Raw genomic sequence first — 18,673 nt, forward strand, 5'->3', positions numbered from 1 at the left:
ATCTACTCTGTCTATGCTACCAACTTGGTCATCCTGAAACAAGAGTGCAACACGGACCCATTAGTACAACTAAACTAGTGATCAGGATCCAGCAATTGTTCACTATCCCAGCACTGTACATTCCTGATAACACCCACAATTGTTTGTTTTATTTTATTCCCATGGTGGAATATGCCTATTTTTCTTTGTTTTATCCATTTCCCTGCAAAATGTTTTGTGATTTGCCCCGCCCCTCCCTCCGTCTCTCTGTTGATTGCTTTCTTGTGTTTCTAGTGGACTGCCTTGGTGTGTCAATTCTACTTATTTGGTGGTACACGGTCTTGCTATGAACACCTCTCTCCTCAGGGATTATCTCCAATGCAACCCTCCATGTATTGTTCTCCTCTGTCTTTGAATTGTTCTTTGATGTAAGCCTTTCTTTGTGGATTGCCTCTACTTTCCCTACGGGTTGGCCCCTGGTGTATGCTTCTCTTTTGCTGTGAATTTCCTCTGAGTCTTTGCCCCAATTCCTGGGGGATTGGTAATCTAATATATACCCCTTCCCATGGATTCCTTCTTTTAAAAAAAATACCCATCTACTTTGATTTCCCAGCTCTTATATGGTTCGCCCTTGGTGCAGCTCTCTAATGGAGTACCCCATTAGTATGTCCCCTTCTGGATTCCCCCATCTGCTTGTATCTCTGACCTGAAAAAGTGCCCTTCTTATGCAGCAATGAACTACTCGCGGGTGTAGTTTCTCTCGGTGTGGCTGCTGCCCAAGGATTTCCCTTGGTTTCCACACTCAAGCGCTCGATGGATTTTTCCATGCGAAGCCGTGCCCACCATGAATTGCCGCTCCCTCCCACGTATGATCCGCCCCCCCCCATGCCCGAAACCTTGGGTGCAGCCTTTCCCCAGTGGAGGGAGCTGGTGATGCCCACCTTGGTGGAAGAGCCCTCACTGGGTATTGCCCCCTGCTGGTGGATTGCCGGCTGTGCGCGCCGCCGTGCGTGACGCGGTGCATTTTGGGGACTGTCCCTTATCTGTCCAATATGGCGTCAGTGTGAGCGCTGACGGCCGCTGGTGTGAAAGCGGCGCCGCTCCGACTGTCACTGAGTGAGGTACCAAGACCCAGCCCCGTCCCAGCAGCCGCCTGCAGCCCTCTCCTCCCCCGCTCTCTCGGCAATTTTTCTTGGAGGGGTTGACGGTGTTTGAGCTCCCCCAGCCCCGCCCGCTTTCCTCCTCCTCCTCTTTCCCCCTCACCCCCCCCCCCCCCCCCCCAACCCCTCCCTCTGGTTGCCGGGGTTTTCTTTCCCTTCCCTCTCTCTCTCTCTCTATTATAAACATTTCCCTACTGGGGCTGAAGAGAGCGGCAGGTTGCAATGGCGGCGGCGTGAGGCGGCAGCGCGCTGTCCGTGTGTTGGCGCCGGCCCTCGGGAGCCATGGCGGCGGCGGCTGCAGCGGCGGCCGCTGCTGCGGCCGACTCGGCCCAGTGGCTCTCGGTGAAAGAGGAGACGCTTTTCCTGCACGACGGGCTGATCAGAGTGACCGACCTGGTGGAACTGCCAACTGAGATCGGGGTATCAGCCGAGCCAGGGGAGAACGAGCAGGAGGTGAGCCCCCCCCCCCCCCCGGGACCTGTAGTTCTTGCCTATCTGTCTGTTTAACGCGGAACCGCGAGCCTGGGAAATGCTGCAATCCACTGACAGACCCTCCCTGATCGGTCCCAGGTACCAACCACTCCCGGGCTTTGACGCAGTCTTAACGACTGCGAACAAGATGGAGACAATTACTAAAATTAATAAAACGTTCCTGTGGAGGAGCTTTACTCCGAATGTCAGATCACCTCATCCTGGACTGGGGGACTAATTGAGGTCATGACGATCTCCCATTCAGTCACTGAGAAACAAGAGCCTGGTTGAGCGGCTTTAATGCGGTGACAGACCCCCGCCCCTTTATTCCCTTGGAGCGACTGGGCTGCCTGAGACCGGACTCGTGCTGACCCAGTCCCCTCCCCAAGGTAAAAGCGAATAGAGAGGCTGAGGAATAACACACGGTCTGTAAAATGAGAGGCGGTGGGGTCTCGGCAGGATGGAGCAGAGCGACCAGGTCAGATAATCTCAAATGTGTAAAATAGAAATGTTTATCTCTGTGGGTATCAATATATCCAGGGTGTCAGTGATAGGGTTGTTGTAACTCGTGGATATCCCAGAACTAAAAATAAACCCCATCTTGATTGTAGCTTTTTAATCGCACTAAGCACTTGCTCCATTTATTTGTATGTGTTGTACGATTTTCTCCAGCCTATGTCGCTGTCCCTCTCGTAAGCTTTTTAAATGAGTGGAGGGGGAATCATATATGTGCAGTTGAGCGGCCACCAAGGGTAAATCTGAAATAAAATGTAGGGAGATGGAGGAGACGCCGTAAAACATATTTATATAATTAAATAATTGATCCGAGGTTGGGGTTTAATTCGCGTGAGTGTTATATAATCGGAAATAGACAAGATTGAAAACCATGCAAAATTCTTATTGCTTTTGAGAATGTTTTTTATAATTCATCGAAAGGATGAGATGGATATTAAATCGAATACCTTTTGCATGTTGTGATCGATCCGCATGGTGTGACGCAGGTTTTTAACGAGCTAGATATCGTTGGCGAGAAATAGGTTCCAATACAATTAAATAAAATCAGTATGTCCCCTGAGCTGAACTGTATTGGCCCAGTGTAGTGTTCAATGTTGTGTAGTCAGATGACAAAAAAAAGTGGGGAATAAAAAGTGAAAGTATTTATGTAAACCTTGCCACAAACAAACCAGGGGGTGTTGCAAATTACTGTGCAAACCAAGAGACGGAAAATAGTTTAAAAAAGGGGTGTATGGAGGGAATTAAAATAGGTAACGTAGCAACTGATTGATTTAAACATGGATAAAGTGGAATAAGATTCAAAAACAAAGCAACTGTGATAAATATCTAGCTGAAAGTACACTGGAACTGTCTGCCACATGAAGCTTCCATTTCATTAATGTTTAATTTGAGAGGATTGTTTTTGAAAGTGGAATTTATTGGTGTAAGAAATGTGGGAAAATAACTTACAATCTGTCAATAACAAGTGAGTACTAAAAAAAAGTGATTTAAGAAAGCACTCTGTTTTGATGAAAAGGCATTGTTACTTTAAGTGTCATTCGAGGAAGGGTGTATCATACATGTTATCAAATGTAGCATCAGTTTGCCCGAGAATCCCAGACTTAAATGTCTCCTTCAACAGCTCAGTTAACAAATGCACTATCCAGTTTGGAATTGCTGTTCAGATCAGGAAAATTGCATGTTCAATTTCAGTCTGAGTGTTATTCAGCCTCAGTAAGGGTGTTATAATTTGCCTTAGCACTCGGCTTGGCAGGAGAAGGAGCAGCAGCGGGACTCTGATGAAACATGGTCCCCATATGTGTGTCTTTGAGGACAGAATCAAACTATCTTTGCCTTCCAATGTTGGATAAGCTGATGTTTACTAATTCAGCTCCACTGAAGAATTCCACTTACATGAGGCTACTGCGGGATTGCTGGAATCCATAGCCATGCCACATCTTGAGTCAGCACTTTTGGGGAAGCAATGGGAACAAATTGGAGGAAAAGCGAAAACTTATATTTATATAGCGCCTTTAACATAATGACTCATCCCAAGGTGCTTCACAGGACTGTTATAAAACAAAATATGGCACCAAGCTTGATGAGATATTCGATTAGACGATCAAATGCATGGACAAAGAAGTAGATTTTAAGAAGTCTTGAAGGTGGAAAGAGAGGTGCATGGAGGGTATTCTAGAACTTAGGGCCTAGGCAGCTGAAGGCACAGCCACCAACAATCAAAAAATAAATACATATAATTTTCATCTTGTGAGAAGCAAGGTGCATTTTTCATGCTCCTTTGTGCTCACAGCTGCTGGAAATAGTAAAGAGATGCATTAAAATAAAAAGGCTAGAATTGACTTCTGATTTACAAGAATCCATTTCTCTTCTGAATAAATTGTCATAAATATTTAGAGATGCTGACTAGTGTTTTATTTGAGGTTATTTCAGGATTGTCTATCATCTTATGTTTCTTGAACCCCTTTTAAATAAAACAGCTTTACTGTGTTCCTTGATCAGCACAAAAGCGCTTTCCCACTCCTCTCCATGAATTTCTTTCCCTCACTTTCTCTCCTAAAGGAAGTTATTTTGTTTCATTGTTGCTCTCTGGTACCTTTCACAAAGCCCCTTTCTTCTTTTGTGAACATAGACAGCAAGTACTAGCAAGTTACAGTGGGGTTATCAGGAGAAAGTTACCACAGTTCTGCTACCATGAAGAAATTTTAGTGCAGTAAACAAAGAGGATGTTGATAAGTTGATGCTTCAGTTTTTTTAATGCTTTATCCTGTGTTCTGAATTTGGTTAAATAGAATTTCACAATTGTTGCTCTCATGCATGATATTCATTGGAGTTAGATTATTGCAGATCTTAATTGTGATGAGTGAAATTTCCTGAGCAGCCACTCAGATATTTGAACAAAGCATTCTGTGATAGTTTTGAGCAAATAGCCTGCGTACAAGTGCCTTTAATGAAAATTGTTACATTTGGAAAACAACCATAGAACATTTCTTACTGGAGAACTGCAATACCATTTACACACCAAGGTGTAATCAGACTTAGATTAATTTAATCATTACGATGAACATTTTTAAAGTCCATTTTGTAACATCTTTCACTAAAAATGGGTTTTAAAATTGAACATCTCTTAATATTAAGTTGTTGGAATATATTGGTGTGGAGATGGTATTACTGTGTTTTGGAGTACTAGGGTGTAGGTTCCATCCTGTTTATTGAATAACAAAACTTTCCAGAAGGGGACCATTTGTCTGTTGTTCCTGTGCTGCCTATTTGAAAGAGCAGCCAACAACTTGTACGATGCCTTTAACATAATAAAATGTCCCAACTTCACAGGAGCATTATTAATTAAAATGTAACACCTAGCCACATAAAGAGGTATTAGGTCAGATGACCAAAAGTTTGTCCAAAAAGGTAGGTTTTAAAGAGTATCGTAAAGGAGGAAAGAGAGGTAGAGAAGTGTAGGGAGGGTATTTCAGAGCTTGTGGCAACTGAAGACAGTCTCCAGTGGAGGAGCAAGGTTTAAAATAAATGGTGGCTACGGGTGAAATGCTACCAGTAGCCTGAGGAAATGTAAAGACAGGGGTGATGAGCTCCGTTCCTTACATAATGGCTCCTCCGGACTGGGCATAAAGAATTGAAGGTGCAGGGAACGGGAAAACAGCATGCGGTTTATTTGGAGGACCAGTGAGCATGGGAGAGAGAATCTATGAGGAGCTGCTCCACCAGTCAGATCCTCTCTCTCCTGTGCTGCTGCTCCAGCTCCCCCAATGATGAGCTTCTCTCCTTCTGCTCTTGCTGCTCCTCCAGGGATAGAAGCTACAATTGGAGGTGCAGCAAGGATGGGAGATAGGGAACCTGTAATTGGAGGAGCTGGATGAATTATCTTAGGTGATGACCCATTTGACTTGAACATTCCACATCCTCTGGAATCGCAACAGCCAGTTTGATTGGAACTTTTGACATCCTCTGGAAGCGAGATGAGGTCTAGGAAAAAGGAACAAAAAAGAAAAAGGATGGAGGCAACCTTTTTTGCAGGCCCAGAGAACCACCTGTACTGGGAACAGGGGCAGCAGCCAGTGGAGAGAAGGTCTGTCACATTTTAATTTTGTGCGGGTTTGGGGAGGAAATGAGAAGAGTGTCATGCAGATGCATTTGGTCTTTTACTAAATTACCTAAACTGCTTAAGCCTGTATAGTTTCTGTTTCAATGCATCAAATAAATGGGAGTTTAGATGAATCTGATCTTAGTTTATTGTTGTAAATTGAGAATTGTGTTTATGCGATGAAGAAGGACTTCTCGGGTGGCAGGGTGGACAACCTTAGCTCATGGCTGGTGACACCTTGCCTCTTTTTACTGAAGCATGATGTACAGAATCCAACAAGGTTTTGTTCCGTTGTTTGTACTTAAAGACTTCATCCTGTGTTACATGCATTGACTGAATGTTGAAAGCTGAAATGTTGAAATGAACTGTTGTAATTTCATACAAATGCATTCGCCCACAGTCTTGATGGTAATAGAAGGTAAACAAAGGGAAAACTAATGTTAACTTTATAAGTATTTGCTATTTTTGGTTATAATGGAAATTTTAATTTCAATTAAAACTTCTGTTGCCCACTTTCCATGTTCCCTCTGTTCTGGTTTTGTGTTGCTAAACAAAAGTATTACTGTGCAAAATAAGGTTTTAATCTAGTATTGACACATGGTTAGCATGCTGTTTTGATCTGATTAATCTTCGTCTTGAGATTGGATGAGCTGTTATATATTATAGGTATTTCTGTTTGGTATTTGCTCTATCTTGTCTGCCTGAAGAAGGAAACCCTGATGACTGCATCACCTAATAAAGAATTTAGTGAAAATGAAAAAGGAGCCCTTTGAAAATCAGAAAGTGAGCCCCTGGAGAAAAAAAAATATTTTGACTTGTGTTGGAGCAATTAAAGTCGGAGGCGCAAGAGGCTGGAATTAGCAGAGTGCAGATATCACTGAGGATTGTGGGGCTGGAGAAGATATAGAGATGGGGAGGGGCAGTTTTAAAATAAAAACTTTCTTTGACTGGGAGCTAATGTAGATCAGTGAGCACAGGGGTGATAGGGCCTTGGTGTGAGTTAACACATGAGCAACAGCGTTTTAGATGACCAAGTTTACAGAGGGGAGAATGTGGGAGGCTGGGCAGGAGTGCCATGGATTAGTCAATTCCAGATGTGACCAAGGCATGAAAGAGGTTCTCGGCAGCAAATGAGCTGAGACGGATGAAGTCATGGAGGTGGAAAAGGCTGTCTTAGTGATGACGTGAATATAAGGTCGAAAGCTGATTATGAGGTAAAATGTTGCACCAAAAGTTGTGAACGGACTTCCTTAGTCTCAGACTGTTGCCAGGGAGAGGAATAGAGTCAGTAACTAGGGAATGGAGCTTAGAGCGGGGACTGCAAACAATAGCTTCATTCTTCCCAATATTTAATTGGAGGAAATTTCTGCTCATCCAGCACCATACTGGATGTCAGACAATCAATCTGATAACTTAGCAACAGTGGAGGAGCTGAGAGGGGTGGTGGTAGTGTAGTGTGAAAGTTAACACTGTGCTTTTGGATGATGTTGTCAAGGAGCAGCATGTAGATGAGAAATAGGAGGGAGCACAGGACAGATCCTTGAAATATGCCAGAGGTAACAGTGTAGGAACAGGAAGAAAAGCCATTGCAAGTGATTCTCTGGCTATGATAAGATTGATAAGAATGGAAGCAGGTGAGACCAGTCCTACATGATTTGATGGCGTTGGAGGAGGATGGTGTGGTCAACTATATCAAAGATTGCAGACAGATTGAGAAGGATGAAGACCTTTGTCATTGTCACATAGGATGTCATTTGTGACTTTGAGCTGCTTTGGTACTTTGACAGGGGTGGAAACCTGATTGGAAGGATTCAGGCATGTAGTTCTGGGCAAGATGGAAAAGGGTTTGGGAGGCGACAACATGTTTAAGGACTTTGGAGAGGTTGGAGATGGGGCGATAGTTTATAAGGACAGTGGGGTCAAGGGTTTGTTGAGGAGAGGGAATGATGGCACATTTAAAGGGGAGAGGGACAACACCTGAAAGTAAAGCGTTTACAATATCTGCTAACATGGGGACCAGGAGGGACACAGCAGAGGCAGCTGGTTGGATTGCCTCTTTCTTAGTGACAAAAAAGTCCATGAGCTCCTTGTGCATATTATTGGAAATATGCATGGAGGGGACAGGGCATAGCAGTTTAAGCCAATTGTTTATAGTAGAGAAAAGAAGCCTATGGTAGTTTGCGGGGGGGTGGGGGGCGGTGTCATCTGTGCATTTCAAGATCCTGGAATGGTGAGCTGTGGTGCTTCTTACCACATCCCTGCTGTTTGCCCATAACCCTGTACATTCCTCATTCTCATGTATCTCCCTTTTAAAATTCTTTATGGAATCTAATCTTCTTTTTGAATTTGAATCCTCATCTTCCTTTTGAATCCATGATCAATAGTTATTGATTCACTCACCAGAGGAGATACCTGATCTGCATCTTATGTAATACTTCTGTGTACTACATTTCAGGAAAGATATAGAAGTATCCATCGGACTCCAGCTGAGGCCTAACCAGTGACTTATAAAGTCCTGGCATGATATCTTTGCTTTTATATTCTATTCCTCTATCTATAAATCCAAGTAACCCATATGAATTTTTAAAAAAAATCTACATTTTTCCATGTGACAAATATCTGGGCAAGGCCCTGTTGCTTGAGATAGTGAGCAAAAATTTTGCAGACCCTTCAAAAGGTGAGCTTTCAGGAGTGAATTGCTCTGGAGTGCACACACACTCAGTTCTAACACCAAGCGGAGATTGGTGTATTCCTTTGGTCTCCAAGTGGTACAACTTCATTTACTGAGGAAGAGAATGTGAATTTTAAAAGAATTGCTTCCTTTGGTCCTAGAGCTTGTAACTGTAGCAGTTTGTTACATATATGGTGCCCTCTAGCATCTCACCAAATTGGTTGTCCTTAATCTGAATCTCCACCTTGTTCAAATGCCCATGTACAGCTAGATTCATTTTACCGTGGTTAAGAATGGAAACCCTGGCTGATTATTTTTGGTTGAGACATTGAGACTAATTTTACAGGGTGAGATGGTAGTGGTGGTTGGGGTGAAGGAGCAGTGGAGCAAGAGGGAGAGCAAAGGTATGCACCTGCCCTAGGTGCGATAGGTTGATATTGACAGACAGACATTGACCTTGTGATGCCCCATGTTGTGTTACTGTTCTACTGTCTGTGGCATTTACCCAGTGAACCATCTGGTGGTGATGAAACAGCCTTTTTAAGTGGTGGGGAGGGAAAGCTGCTGTGTTCATAGACTCCATGTAGAGATGGAAGAAACTGCCGACCCATTTATAATGTGCCAAATACCGGACTATCTGCAATATTTCCAATGCACAGTAGCTGCAGCATCTCGATGCAGTGCAGCAAATGGGCAAGGCTGCTTCGATAGCACCTCCAAAACCTGTGACCCCCACCACCTAGAAGGGCAAGGGCAACAGGTACTTGGTATAACCACCACCTGCAAGTTCTCCAAATCGCGCACCTTCTTGACTTGGAAATGTATCACCATTCCTTCATCGTTGTTGGGTCAAAATCCTGGAACTCCTGACTTAACAGCACTGAGTGTGCCTACAATATAAGGATGGCAGCAATTCAAGAAAGCATTAACTACCACCACCTTGAGGGCAATTAGGGATGGACCGTGAATTCTGGCATTGTCAGTAATGTCCACATCCCATGAACAAATTGGGGGAAAGAAAAGTAATGCAAATGATTAACTGTAATTCTGTCAATGGCACCTCTGAGTGATGAAAATAAGGCTTCATGCATGTCTGCCTGGCAAGATATTCAGCTCCTCTTCTATCATCAAAAATTTGTAGGTAGTTCATTGGGGTACCCAAGTACCCATCATTTGCACACTTTAAAAGTTAGTTGCGTCCAAAATGTATAGTAGATGGCATTAGATTGCCCCATCAGTGCCACTGTTAAACTGTTGATTTGAGTGTTAGACTATATCTGGCTGAAGTATAATGCAAAAGCCCAAACTGCACCAGTGCTAAATGTTGTGTGTAATACAATATATGTAGTCATACATTGTATAATTTCTTGGATGTATTGAGTGGTTGAGCCATACACATCAAGAAGGTCGCAGGTTTCGCCCTTCATCTGCACTGAGTTAGCTCTGGTAGGGCAATGGTAAAGATGCAACAATTGTTTGTGCTCATGGTTGGAGGATAAAAGTAAATAGGTTTTCTGTTTTTACTTTTTGTCATCCGGAGATCCATGTACATATTTGGATACTGCGTTGGGTTTGGAGTTGTCTGTGGTGACCTCCATAATCAGGAACCTTGTTTATATCCACTGTCTGAAACATGAATCATGTCCATTTGGGTGTGGTATCGTCCCAGCCTGGAATTTATTTTGGAGAAGAGGGGATTAAATGGCAACAAAATTGTATGTTATGTCTTTTGATTTGACTTGATATGGTGCAGAATGGTGCATGTTTTGCGATGAGCTGTTCATATTGTTTATACTTTCTGCTGAAATGCTTGTTAAAATATTCTGCAGTTCTGGTGATTTCTGTTCTATTAAAGTCGGAACGTAAATTCACTTCCATGAGGCGCTACTATAACTTTAAGACAAAGTGATCCTATTTTGTCCTTTTAGGTGTAGGACTAATACCAAAAATTCTATACCAGTTTAAATCAGCACACTTAAATCTAAAAGTTGAAGCTCTTGCTATAACATTGGACTTGGGGTTGTTTCCAAACTTGCATTAAAATCGTGATTAAAAGAAAAAATGTTTTTTTAACATTTAGAATATTATGTATACTCACCATGTGCACTTGGACAAATTTGCATTATAATCTAGTCAGCCATTTGTCAGTCATTAATGTATCAGTCTTGCACACAGGAATATGGGACACTGACAGAGGAAACATTACTTACATTTCATCAGTCTTAGGAAAACATGCTGTTGAGTGATTATGGCTGTCTTCTGCAGAGAAAATATGGTATGTCAGGCTGTTTTTGTGTTTCTCTAATCAGCCAGTAGTTGCATTTATGGAACATGTTGTCCATTTTCTTGACCTCTGCCTGTCATTCCATTGTATCATACTGTTTAGCGCTATTGGACTTTATCCCAACTGTGCACATGCATGGCAGTTAATTGAGTAAGTTTGTACTCTGACATTGGAAACTGCAATTGTGAAGTTAGTGTTGTACCTGCTTATGGCCAAACAGAATACCATTAATAGGCTGTATGCGAGTATTTAGTCCAAAATAGAAGTTTTATTTTGCAGAGTAGCAGGATTGCTTTTAATTGCCTGTCAGCATACTTTGTGAAAACTGGCAACCACATTAACACAGGAATGGGAGTAGGCCATTTGCCCCTCAAGCCTGTTCAGCCATTCAGTGAGGTTATGGCTGATCTGCGACCTAACTCCACATAGCTACCGTTGCCCCATATCCCTTATACTTTTGGCTAACAATCTATCAGTCTCTGTTTTAAAATTAGCAATTGGTCGAACATCAGTTGCTGTTTGCAAAAGAGGGTTCCAAACTACTACCATCCTTTGTGTGAAGTGTTTCCTAATTTCACTCCAGAAAGGTTTGGCGCTCTTTTTTTGAACTATGTCTCCCAGTCCTAAATACTTCAACTTGCAGAAATAGTTTCTCTATCTACCCTATCTGTTCCCCTTAATATCTTAAAAACTTTGATCAAATTACCCTTAACTGTTTACATTCCAGGTCATACAACCTAGTTTGTTTAATCTCTTCTCTTGACTTTACCCTTGGAGACCAGGTATAATTCTGGTAAATCTACTCTGTACCCCCTCCTATGCCAATATATCCATCCTAAGTTGTGGTGCCCAGACTGCTGATGATGCAGACTCAGGTGTGGTCTAACCATGCCTTTGTTTGAAGTATGACTTCTATTATATTCTAATCCTCTAGGCATAAGGGCCAGCATTCCATTAGCCTTTTTAATTATTTTTTATACCATTTCAAAGATCTATGTATCTGGACCCCCAAGCATCTTCGGACCTCCACTGTTTTTTAGTTTTCACTGTTTAGAAAGCCCCCTGTTCTATCTTTTTTGATCCAAATTGAAATCCGTTTGCCATAGTTTTGCCTATTCATGTAATCTGTCAATATTTGTTTGAAATTTATGCTTTCATCTGCAGTTGCTTACAATAGCACCCTTTTTGTGTAATAAAATTTGGATATGTGGCTTTCTATCCCATCATATAAGTCATTAATGAATACAGTAAATAGTTCAGGCCCCCAACACAGATCCTTGTGGGGACCATTAGTCACATCCTGCCAATTAGAATATCTGCCCATTATTCCCTAACTCTGTCTCCTGTCACCCAGTCAATTTCTTAACGAGATCAATGATTTGTCTTCAATTCCATGAGCCTCAGCTTTAGCTAACAGTGTCATAGCAAGGACTTTATCAAATACCTTCTGGAAGTTCATATGACTAACATCCATAGATATTCCCCTGTCCCCTGCTTTAGTGACCTCTGCAAAAAAAATTCAGTTGGATTTGTCAAGACATGAGCTACCCTTCACAAATCCATCTTTGATCAGCTGAATATTTAAGAAGTTCAGTCACCCTATCCTTAATTATATACTCTAAAAGAACAAAAATAGGAGCAGGAGTAGGCCATTTGGCCCTTTGAGCCTGCTCTGCCATTCAATAAGATGTGGCAGGTCTGAGTGTGATGTTAAGTCCACTTTCCTGCCTGCCTACTCATCACCTTTGACCCCCTTATAGATCAAAAATCAGAAAGTGGAAACATCCTCTCAGTATCTACCCTGTCAAGCCCCATTAGAATCCTAGCAAATATTTCCTAAATCATGACAGTGATTGCATTTCAAAAGTACCCCATGGCAGTAATGCGTTTTAAGTTATCCTGAGGTCATGAAAAGTGCTATATAAATGTGTATATAAATAGATAGCTGAAGAGATAGTGGAGGCGTTAGTGGTGATCTTTCAGGAATCACTGGAGTTAGGGAGGGTCCCAGAGGACTGGAAAATCACTAATGTAACCCCCCCCCTGTTTAAGAAGGGAGTGAGACAAAAGACGGGAAATTACAGGCCGATTAGCCTGACCTTGGTCGTTGGTAAGATTTTAGAGTCCATTATTAAGGATGAGATTTCAGAATACTTGGAAGTGCATGGTAAAATCGGGCAAAGTCAGCATGGTTTCATCAAGTGGAGGTCATGCCTGACAAATCTGTTAGAATTCTTTGAGGAGGTAACGAGTAGGTAAGACAAAGGAGAGCCAATGGATGTTATCGACTTGGACTTCCTGAAGGCCTTTGACAAGGTGCCGCACAGGAGGCTGCTCAGTAAGATAAGAGCCCATGGTGTTAGAGGCAAGGTACTAGCATGGATAGAAGATTGGCTGTCTGGCAGGAGACAGAGAGTGGGGATAAGGAGGTCTTTCTCAGGATGGCGGCCGGTGACCAGTGGAGTTCCGCAGGGGTTAGTGTTGGGACCACAACTTTTCACTTTATACATTAATGATCTAGATGAAGGAACTGAGGGCATCCTGGCTAAGTTTGCAGATGATACAAAGATAGGTGGAGGGACAGGTAGTACTGAGGAGGCGGGGAGGCTGCAGAAGGATTTAGACAGGTTAGGAGAATGGGCAAAGAAGTGGCAGATGGAATACAACGTGGGGAAGTGTGAGGCCATGCACTTTGGTAGGAAGAGTAGAGGCATAGACTATTTTCTAAATGGGGAGAGAATTCAGAAATCTGGAGTGCAAAGGGACTTGGGTGTCCTAGTCCAGGATTCTCTTAAGGTTAACTTGCAGGTTGAGTCGGTGGTTAGGAAGGCAAATGCAATGTTGGCATTCATTTCGAGAGGACTGGTATATGAAAGCAGGGATGTGCTGCTGAGGCTTTATAAGGCTCTGGTCAGACCACATTTAGAATATTGTGAGCAATTTTGGGCCCCGTATTTCAGGAAGGATGTGCTGGCCCTGGAGAGGGCCCAGAGGAGATTCGCGAGACTGATCCCAGGAATGAAAGGCTTAACATATGAGGAACATTTGAGGACTCTGGGTCTATACTCGATGGAGTTTAGAAGGATGAGGGGGATCTGATTGAAACTTACAGAATACTGAAAGGCCTGGATAGAGTATAGGATGGGGAAGATGTTTCCATTAGTAGGAGAGACTAGGACCCGAGGGCACAGCCTCAGAGTAAAGGGAAGACCTTTTAGAACAGAGATGAGGAGAAACTTCTTTATCCAGAGAGTGGTGAGTCTATGGAATTCATTGCCACAGAAGGCTGTGGAGGCCAGGTCATTGAGTGTATTTAAGAGCGAGATAGATAGGTTCTTGATTGGTAAGGGGATCAAAGGTTATGGGGAGAAGGCGGGAGAATGGGGTTGAGAAACTTATCAGCCATGATTGAATGGCGGAGCAGACTCGATGGGCTGATTGGCCTAATTTCTGCTCCTATGTCTTATGGTCTTATGGTGTCTTTGTTCCTACATTGAAGAGTTTCAGAAAGCAAGGTATAAAACAAAATTTTGTTCCTCAAGCCTGTTCCACCATTCGGTCAGATTTTGGATGACCTGTACCTAAACTCTATTTCCCTGCCTTTGATCCATATCTCTTGAGCCTTGCCTAATAAAAAAATTGTCTTTCAGTTTTCAATTGACCCAGCATCCACAGCCTTTTAGGGGAGAGAATTTCAGATTTTCATTTGTTTTTGGTCTGGAAAAAGTACATCCTGGTTTCAATCCTGAATTTCCTAGCTCTGATTTTGAGATAAAATAAAAGCTGAAAACACTAGAAATACTCAGCAGGCCAGTTAGCATCTGTGGAGAGGGAAACAAAAATTACGGCTTCAGATGAACAACCTTTGTCAGCACTATCAGATCTAATTTTAGGTTGTGTCCTCAATGCACAAACTCGTGGGGCAGCTTGGGAAAACTGATCTGACTGTTGGGATAAATCAAAGGATAACAAGACCAAAGCATTTAGCTTTGAACAATTGTTAAATGACCGGGTGACCTTTTTTGTGACTATAATCAAAGGAAAAGGGCCAATTTAGACTGTGTTAAGTGAGACAACACTGATAAAGGGCAGTCCCCAGCCAAAATTTTTTGATTGACAAAATTTAAACAAAGGCTTGTAAGGTTACACAGTTGCAGCACTGCATTGTCGGCAACCCATTATCTAAATGACCTTCAAACCACGAAGTGCATGTGGCAGTCAATTTGTGCACAGCAAGGTCCCAGAAACAGCAGTGAGATAATCATTTTTTTTCTAATGATGGGTGAAGGATAAATATTAGGGCACTGGAAGAAACTAAGGGGAAAGACAGGGTCTCAGTTTAACCTAATACGAAAGACAGCACATCTGATAGTACAGCACTTCCTCAGTACTGCCCTGAAGTGTCAACCTAGATGATCTGTAGTGAGACCTGAATACCACAACCTTCTGATTGGGCCAAGGCTGTCACTAAATTGCATTTGGAACTGATAAGCAGAGTGAGTCTTTTGGTAAAAAATGGGCTGAGGCATGGAAGCCAGCAATGAGAAGTAGGAATTAAGTAACTTGATCCCAGGACTCTGCTGGCAGTTGCCTGCTAAGAATTTGGTGGAAATTAACATTCATACACTCCACCACCTGTGCGCAGTGGAAGCAGAGTGTACCATTTTACAAGATACTGCAACAACTTGCCAAGCCTCTTTCAACAGCACCTTCCAAACTTGTGACCTCTATCGCCTGGAAGGACAAGGGCAGCAGATGCATGGGAACAGCAACACCTGCAAATTCCCCTCCAAGTCACCACCATCCTGACTTGGAACTATATTGACGTTTCTTCACTGCCACTGAGTCAAAAACCTGAAACTCCCTAACAGCACTTTGGGTGTACCTATACCTCAAGCACTGCAATGCTTCAAGAAGGCGGCTCACTACCACCACCTCCAGGAGCGTTTAGGGATGGGACAGCAAATGCTGGCCTTGCCAGCGATGTTCACATCCCATGAAAATCCAAAGTGACATGCTGTTTGATTTTTGTAATATTATTTGAAGTCCCTCTTGTGTAAGGAGGCTCAACTGCGATGAAGAACTTTGGATGCATTGAACCTGAGTTTTACCCTAAGTCTTGCACCATGTTGCACTGCACTTAGTATTTGAGATGATTTTGTCCTGCATATTTGTTATAGGTTTAATATTGTTTTGAAGCACTTTTGGTTGCACAAAACTTGCGGAATATTTATTAGGTGTTGAGGCCTAGTGACTTCAAAATAAAGTGCCTTACCTGCATAAGTTTTGCTGTTCATTTGTGAGAGATCAGACCCTGACTCTGGACTCCGATGACGTTTGCACTTTAGTTATATTGTTCGCTTATCACTAACCCTACAGTTAGCGTGAATGTATCCAGAATGTTGTAAAGCATAATTTGGAGCTCCTGTTTCAATTAGTTTATTGGGTTGATACCTTTAATAACAAGTACTGGTGCCCTCAAGGAATTGAATGGGTGGGGAAGGCCTTTGAGTGAGTTGAACTTAATTTGCATTGAACTGATGTTCTTGTTGGATTAATTGGTAGTGTTGACTTCCATCACATTGTGAATTGCTTCTTCCAGCTAGTTCTCAATGTTGCAAATGCTGAACTTTTAAAGGAAAATCTATTTAAAACTTTTAAATCTTTTGGGAATGCTGTTATTGTACGTAGTCTTACAATTTTTTTCTTTGTTCCAAAATTTGAGCATTTGGGCTCCTTACTTTGGCTCCTTGTAACCTGCTGAAGATATTTGGAATCTCTTCAGTGGTAAAATGTCTGCTAATGTACTACTTAATATTGGTAATTAGTACAGTATACTGTGACTTTATTAGAGTCTAACAATGACAAACCCCAAAAGTAGTTGTTTTAGAAGAGTTGCAATGTATTTCATTGTGTTTGTTTCCCTTTATTAGTATTGATATAATGTTATTTGCTATTTATGGAGATATTAAATAAGTGCCTTGGTTTTTCTGACTACAGCTATGCATGTAACTCATAAACTAGCAAATTGTAGCTTTGTGGCCCAGTAAAGGATTTCTAAATGGTTTCAAACTTAGTAAGTGCACTATTTCATCAGACACTTGCATTTTCAGTTTTTAATTGAATGATGGTAATGTGCAAGCTCATATGAGTCTCTGTATATTGCATGTACAGATGTATTGTCTCTGTGAGTCGTGTGCACATTGAGTAGATGCAATTATATCATTGATTTGTAATTTTGAGTATCCAGTACAAAGTTGAAGTAATTCTATTGAGCCTGACTAAGTGTATAGTTAATTTCCAAGAAGGGATTTAATTATCTAAATATTGAATAGTATTGCAGATTTCTGAAATAAGAATTGCTTGACTTGATAAATTTCTTTATTCTAAACCTCGAAAGCTGTTGTTTATATGGAATCTTGCCAGTTTCTACAATAGAGACGCACTTATCTCTGGTGTCGTTAGACCATGGAGATAGTTAACTTTTTACTCATTTATGGGATGTGGGTGTTGCTGGCTAGCCCAGCATTTACTGCCCACCCCTAATTGCCCTTGAGAAGGTGGTGATGAGCTGCCTTCTTGAACTGCTGTGGTAATAAAGGGAAAGGGAGGAAAGTGGAGTTGAGGATTATCAGATCAGCCATGATCTCATTGAATGGCAGAGCAGACTCGATGGGCCGAATGGCCTACTTCTGTTATGTCTTTTGGTCTTATGCTGCAGTCCATGTGGTGTAGGTACACCCACAGTGCTGTTAGGGACAGTGAAGGAACGGTGATAGAGTTCCAAGTCAGGATGGTGCGTGGCTTGGAGTGGAACTTTAAGGTGGTGTTCCCACATGTTTGCTGCCATTGTCCTTCTAGGTGGTAGCAGTTGTGGGTTTGGAAGGTGCTGTCTGAGGAGCTTTGGTGAGTTCCTGCAGGGCATCTTGTGTCTGCTGTCACTGTGTGTCGGTGGTGGAGGGAGTGAATGTTTATGGAAGCGGGTTGCTTTGACCTTGACGATGTCAAACTTAGAATGTTGTTGGAGCTGCACTCATCCAGGTAAGTGGAGAGTATTCCATCACACTCCTGACTTTTCCCTTTTAGATGGTTTAGAAGGCTTTGGGGAGTCGGGAGGTGAGTTACTCATCACAGGATTCCTAGCCTCTGACCTGCTCTTGTAGCCTCAGTATTTATATAGCTAGTCCAGTTCGGTTTCTGGTCAATACTAACACCCAGGATGCTGATAACTCCTGTGCTTTTTGAAAACTGCACAAAAAAAGAACTAGTTGCATTATGTGGCCATGTACATGATTTAATTTGTCCTGTTAGTGACAGTAGCTCTGCTAAGTGAATTTTGATCAAGCCTCAAAACCGATTTAAAACAAATTCTCACCCTTGTGTTCAAATCCCTCCATGGCCTCGTTTCTCTCAATCTCTAACTTCCTCCAGCTCTATAATCCTCCATGCATGCTGCATTTGTCCAATTCTAGCCTGTAATCCATCCCCCACTTCTTTTACTTTACCATTGATAACCATGCTCTCAGCCCTCTTAAGCTTTAAAAAATCTATAAAGCTTTTAGTTCCTCCTCCTTTAGAGGCACTCCCTTAAAACCTGCTTCTTTGACCAAGAGTTTGGGCATCTTCCTAATGCCTCTGGCTCAGTGCTGATATTTGTCTGATTATCTTCCTGTTTTGCTATGTTAAAGATTTTATTATAAATCTAAGTGCCCGTTTATAGTTCAGTCAATGTGAATCCCAATTTCAACAGTTGCACTATAAAGTGAATGAAGCAGCACTCGAGACTAACCTATGTATACTTATGCATCTCTACAGCAAATGTAAGTGTTGCGTGGACTGAATGTTCAAACTGGCAGTACAGAACAGTGCTGCAATGTACAGATTGTTGGTCTGTACAAAGATTTGCCAGTCATTGGGGGAAATTTTGCAGTCCAGCATGCACAAAATGTGACTCAATGCTGCATGATATTTTTAATTCTGCTGTGAAACATAGA

At 42.3% G+C, this 18,673-nt stretch overlaps 1 protein-coding gene and 1 long non-coding RNA gene across 2 annotated transcripts in view; one reads left to right on the forward strand and one right to left on the reverse strand.

Annotated features, from left to right (window-relative positions):
- Window positions 1–18,673, reverse strand: part of LOC144687829 (uncharacterized) — a 701,476-nt gene that overhangs the window by 485,663 nt on the left and 197,140 nt on the right. The window lies entirely within an intron of this gene.
- Window positions 1,282–18,673, forward strand: part of hectd4 (HECT domain E3 ubiquitin protein ligase 4) — a 287,263-nt gene continuing 269,871 nt past the window's right edge. Inside the window, exon 1 of the mRNA XM_078554314.1 lies at window positions 1,282–1,592. Coding sequence (XP_078410440.1) covers window positions 1,422–1,592 — 171 coding nt within the window. The 5' untranslated portion in view covers window positions 1,282–1,421. The remainder of the gene's footprint in view (window positions 1,593–18,673) is intronic.

Source organism: Cetorhinus maximus, chromosome 12 (assembly GCF_964194155.1).
Source record: "Cetorhinus maximus chromosome 12, sCetMax3.hap1.1, whole genome shotgun sequence".
NCBI classification, from domain to species: Eukaryota; Metazoa; Chordata; class Chondrichthyes; order Lamniformes; family Cetorhinidae; genus Cetorhinus; species Cetorhinus maximus.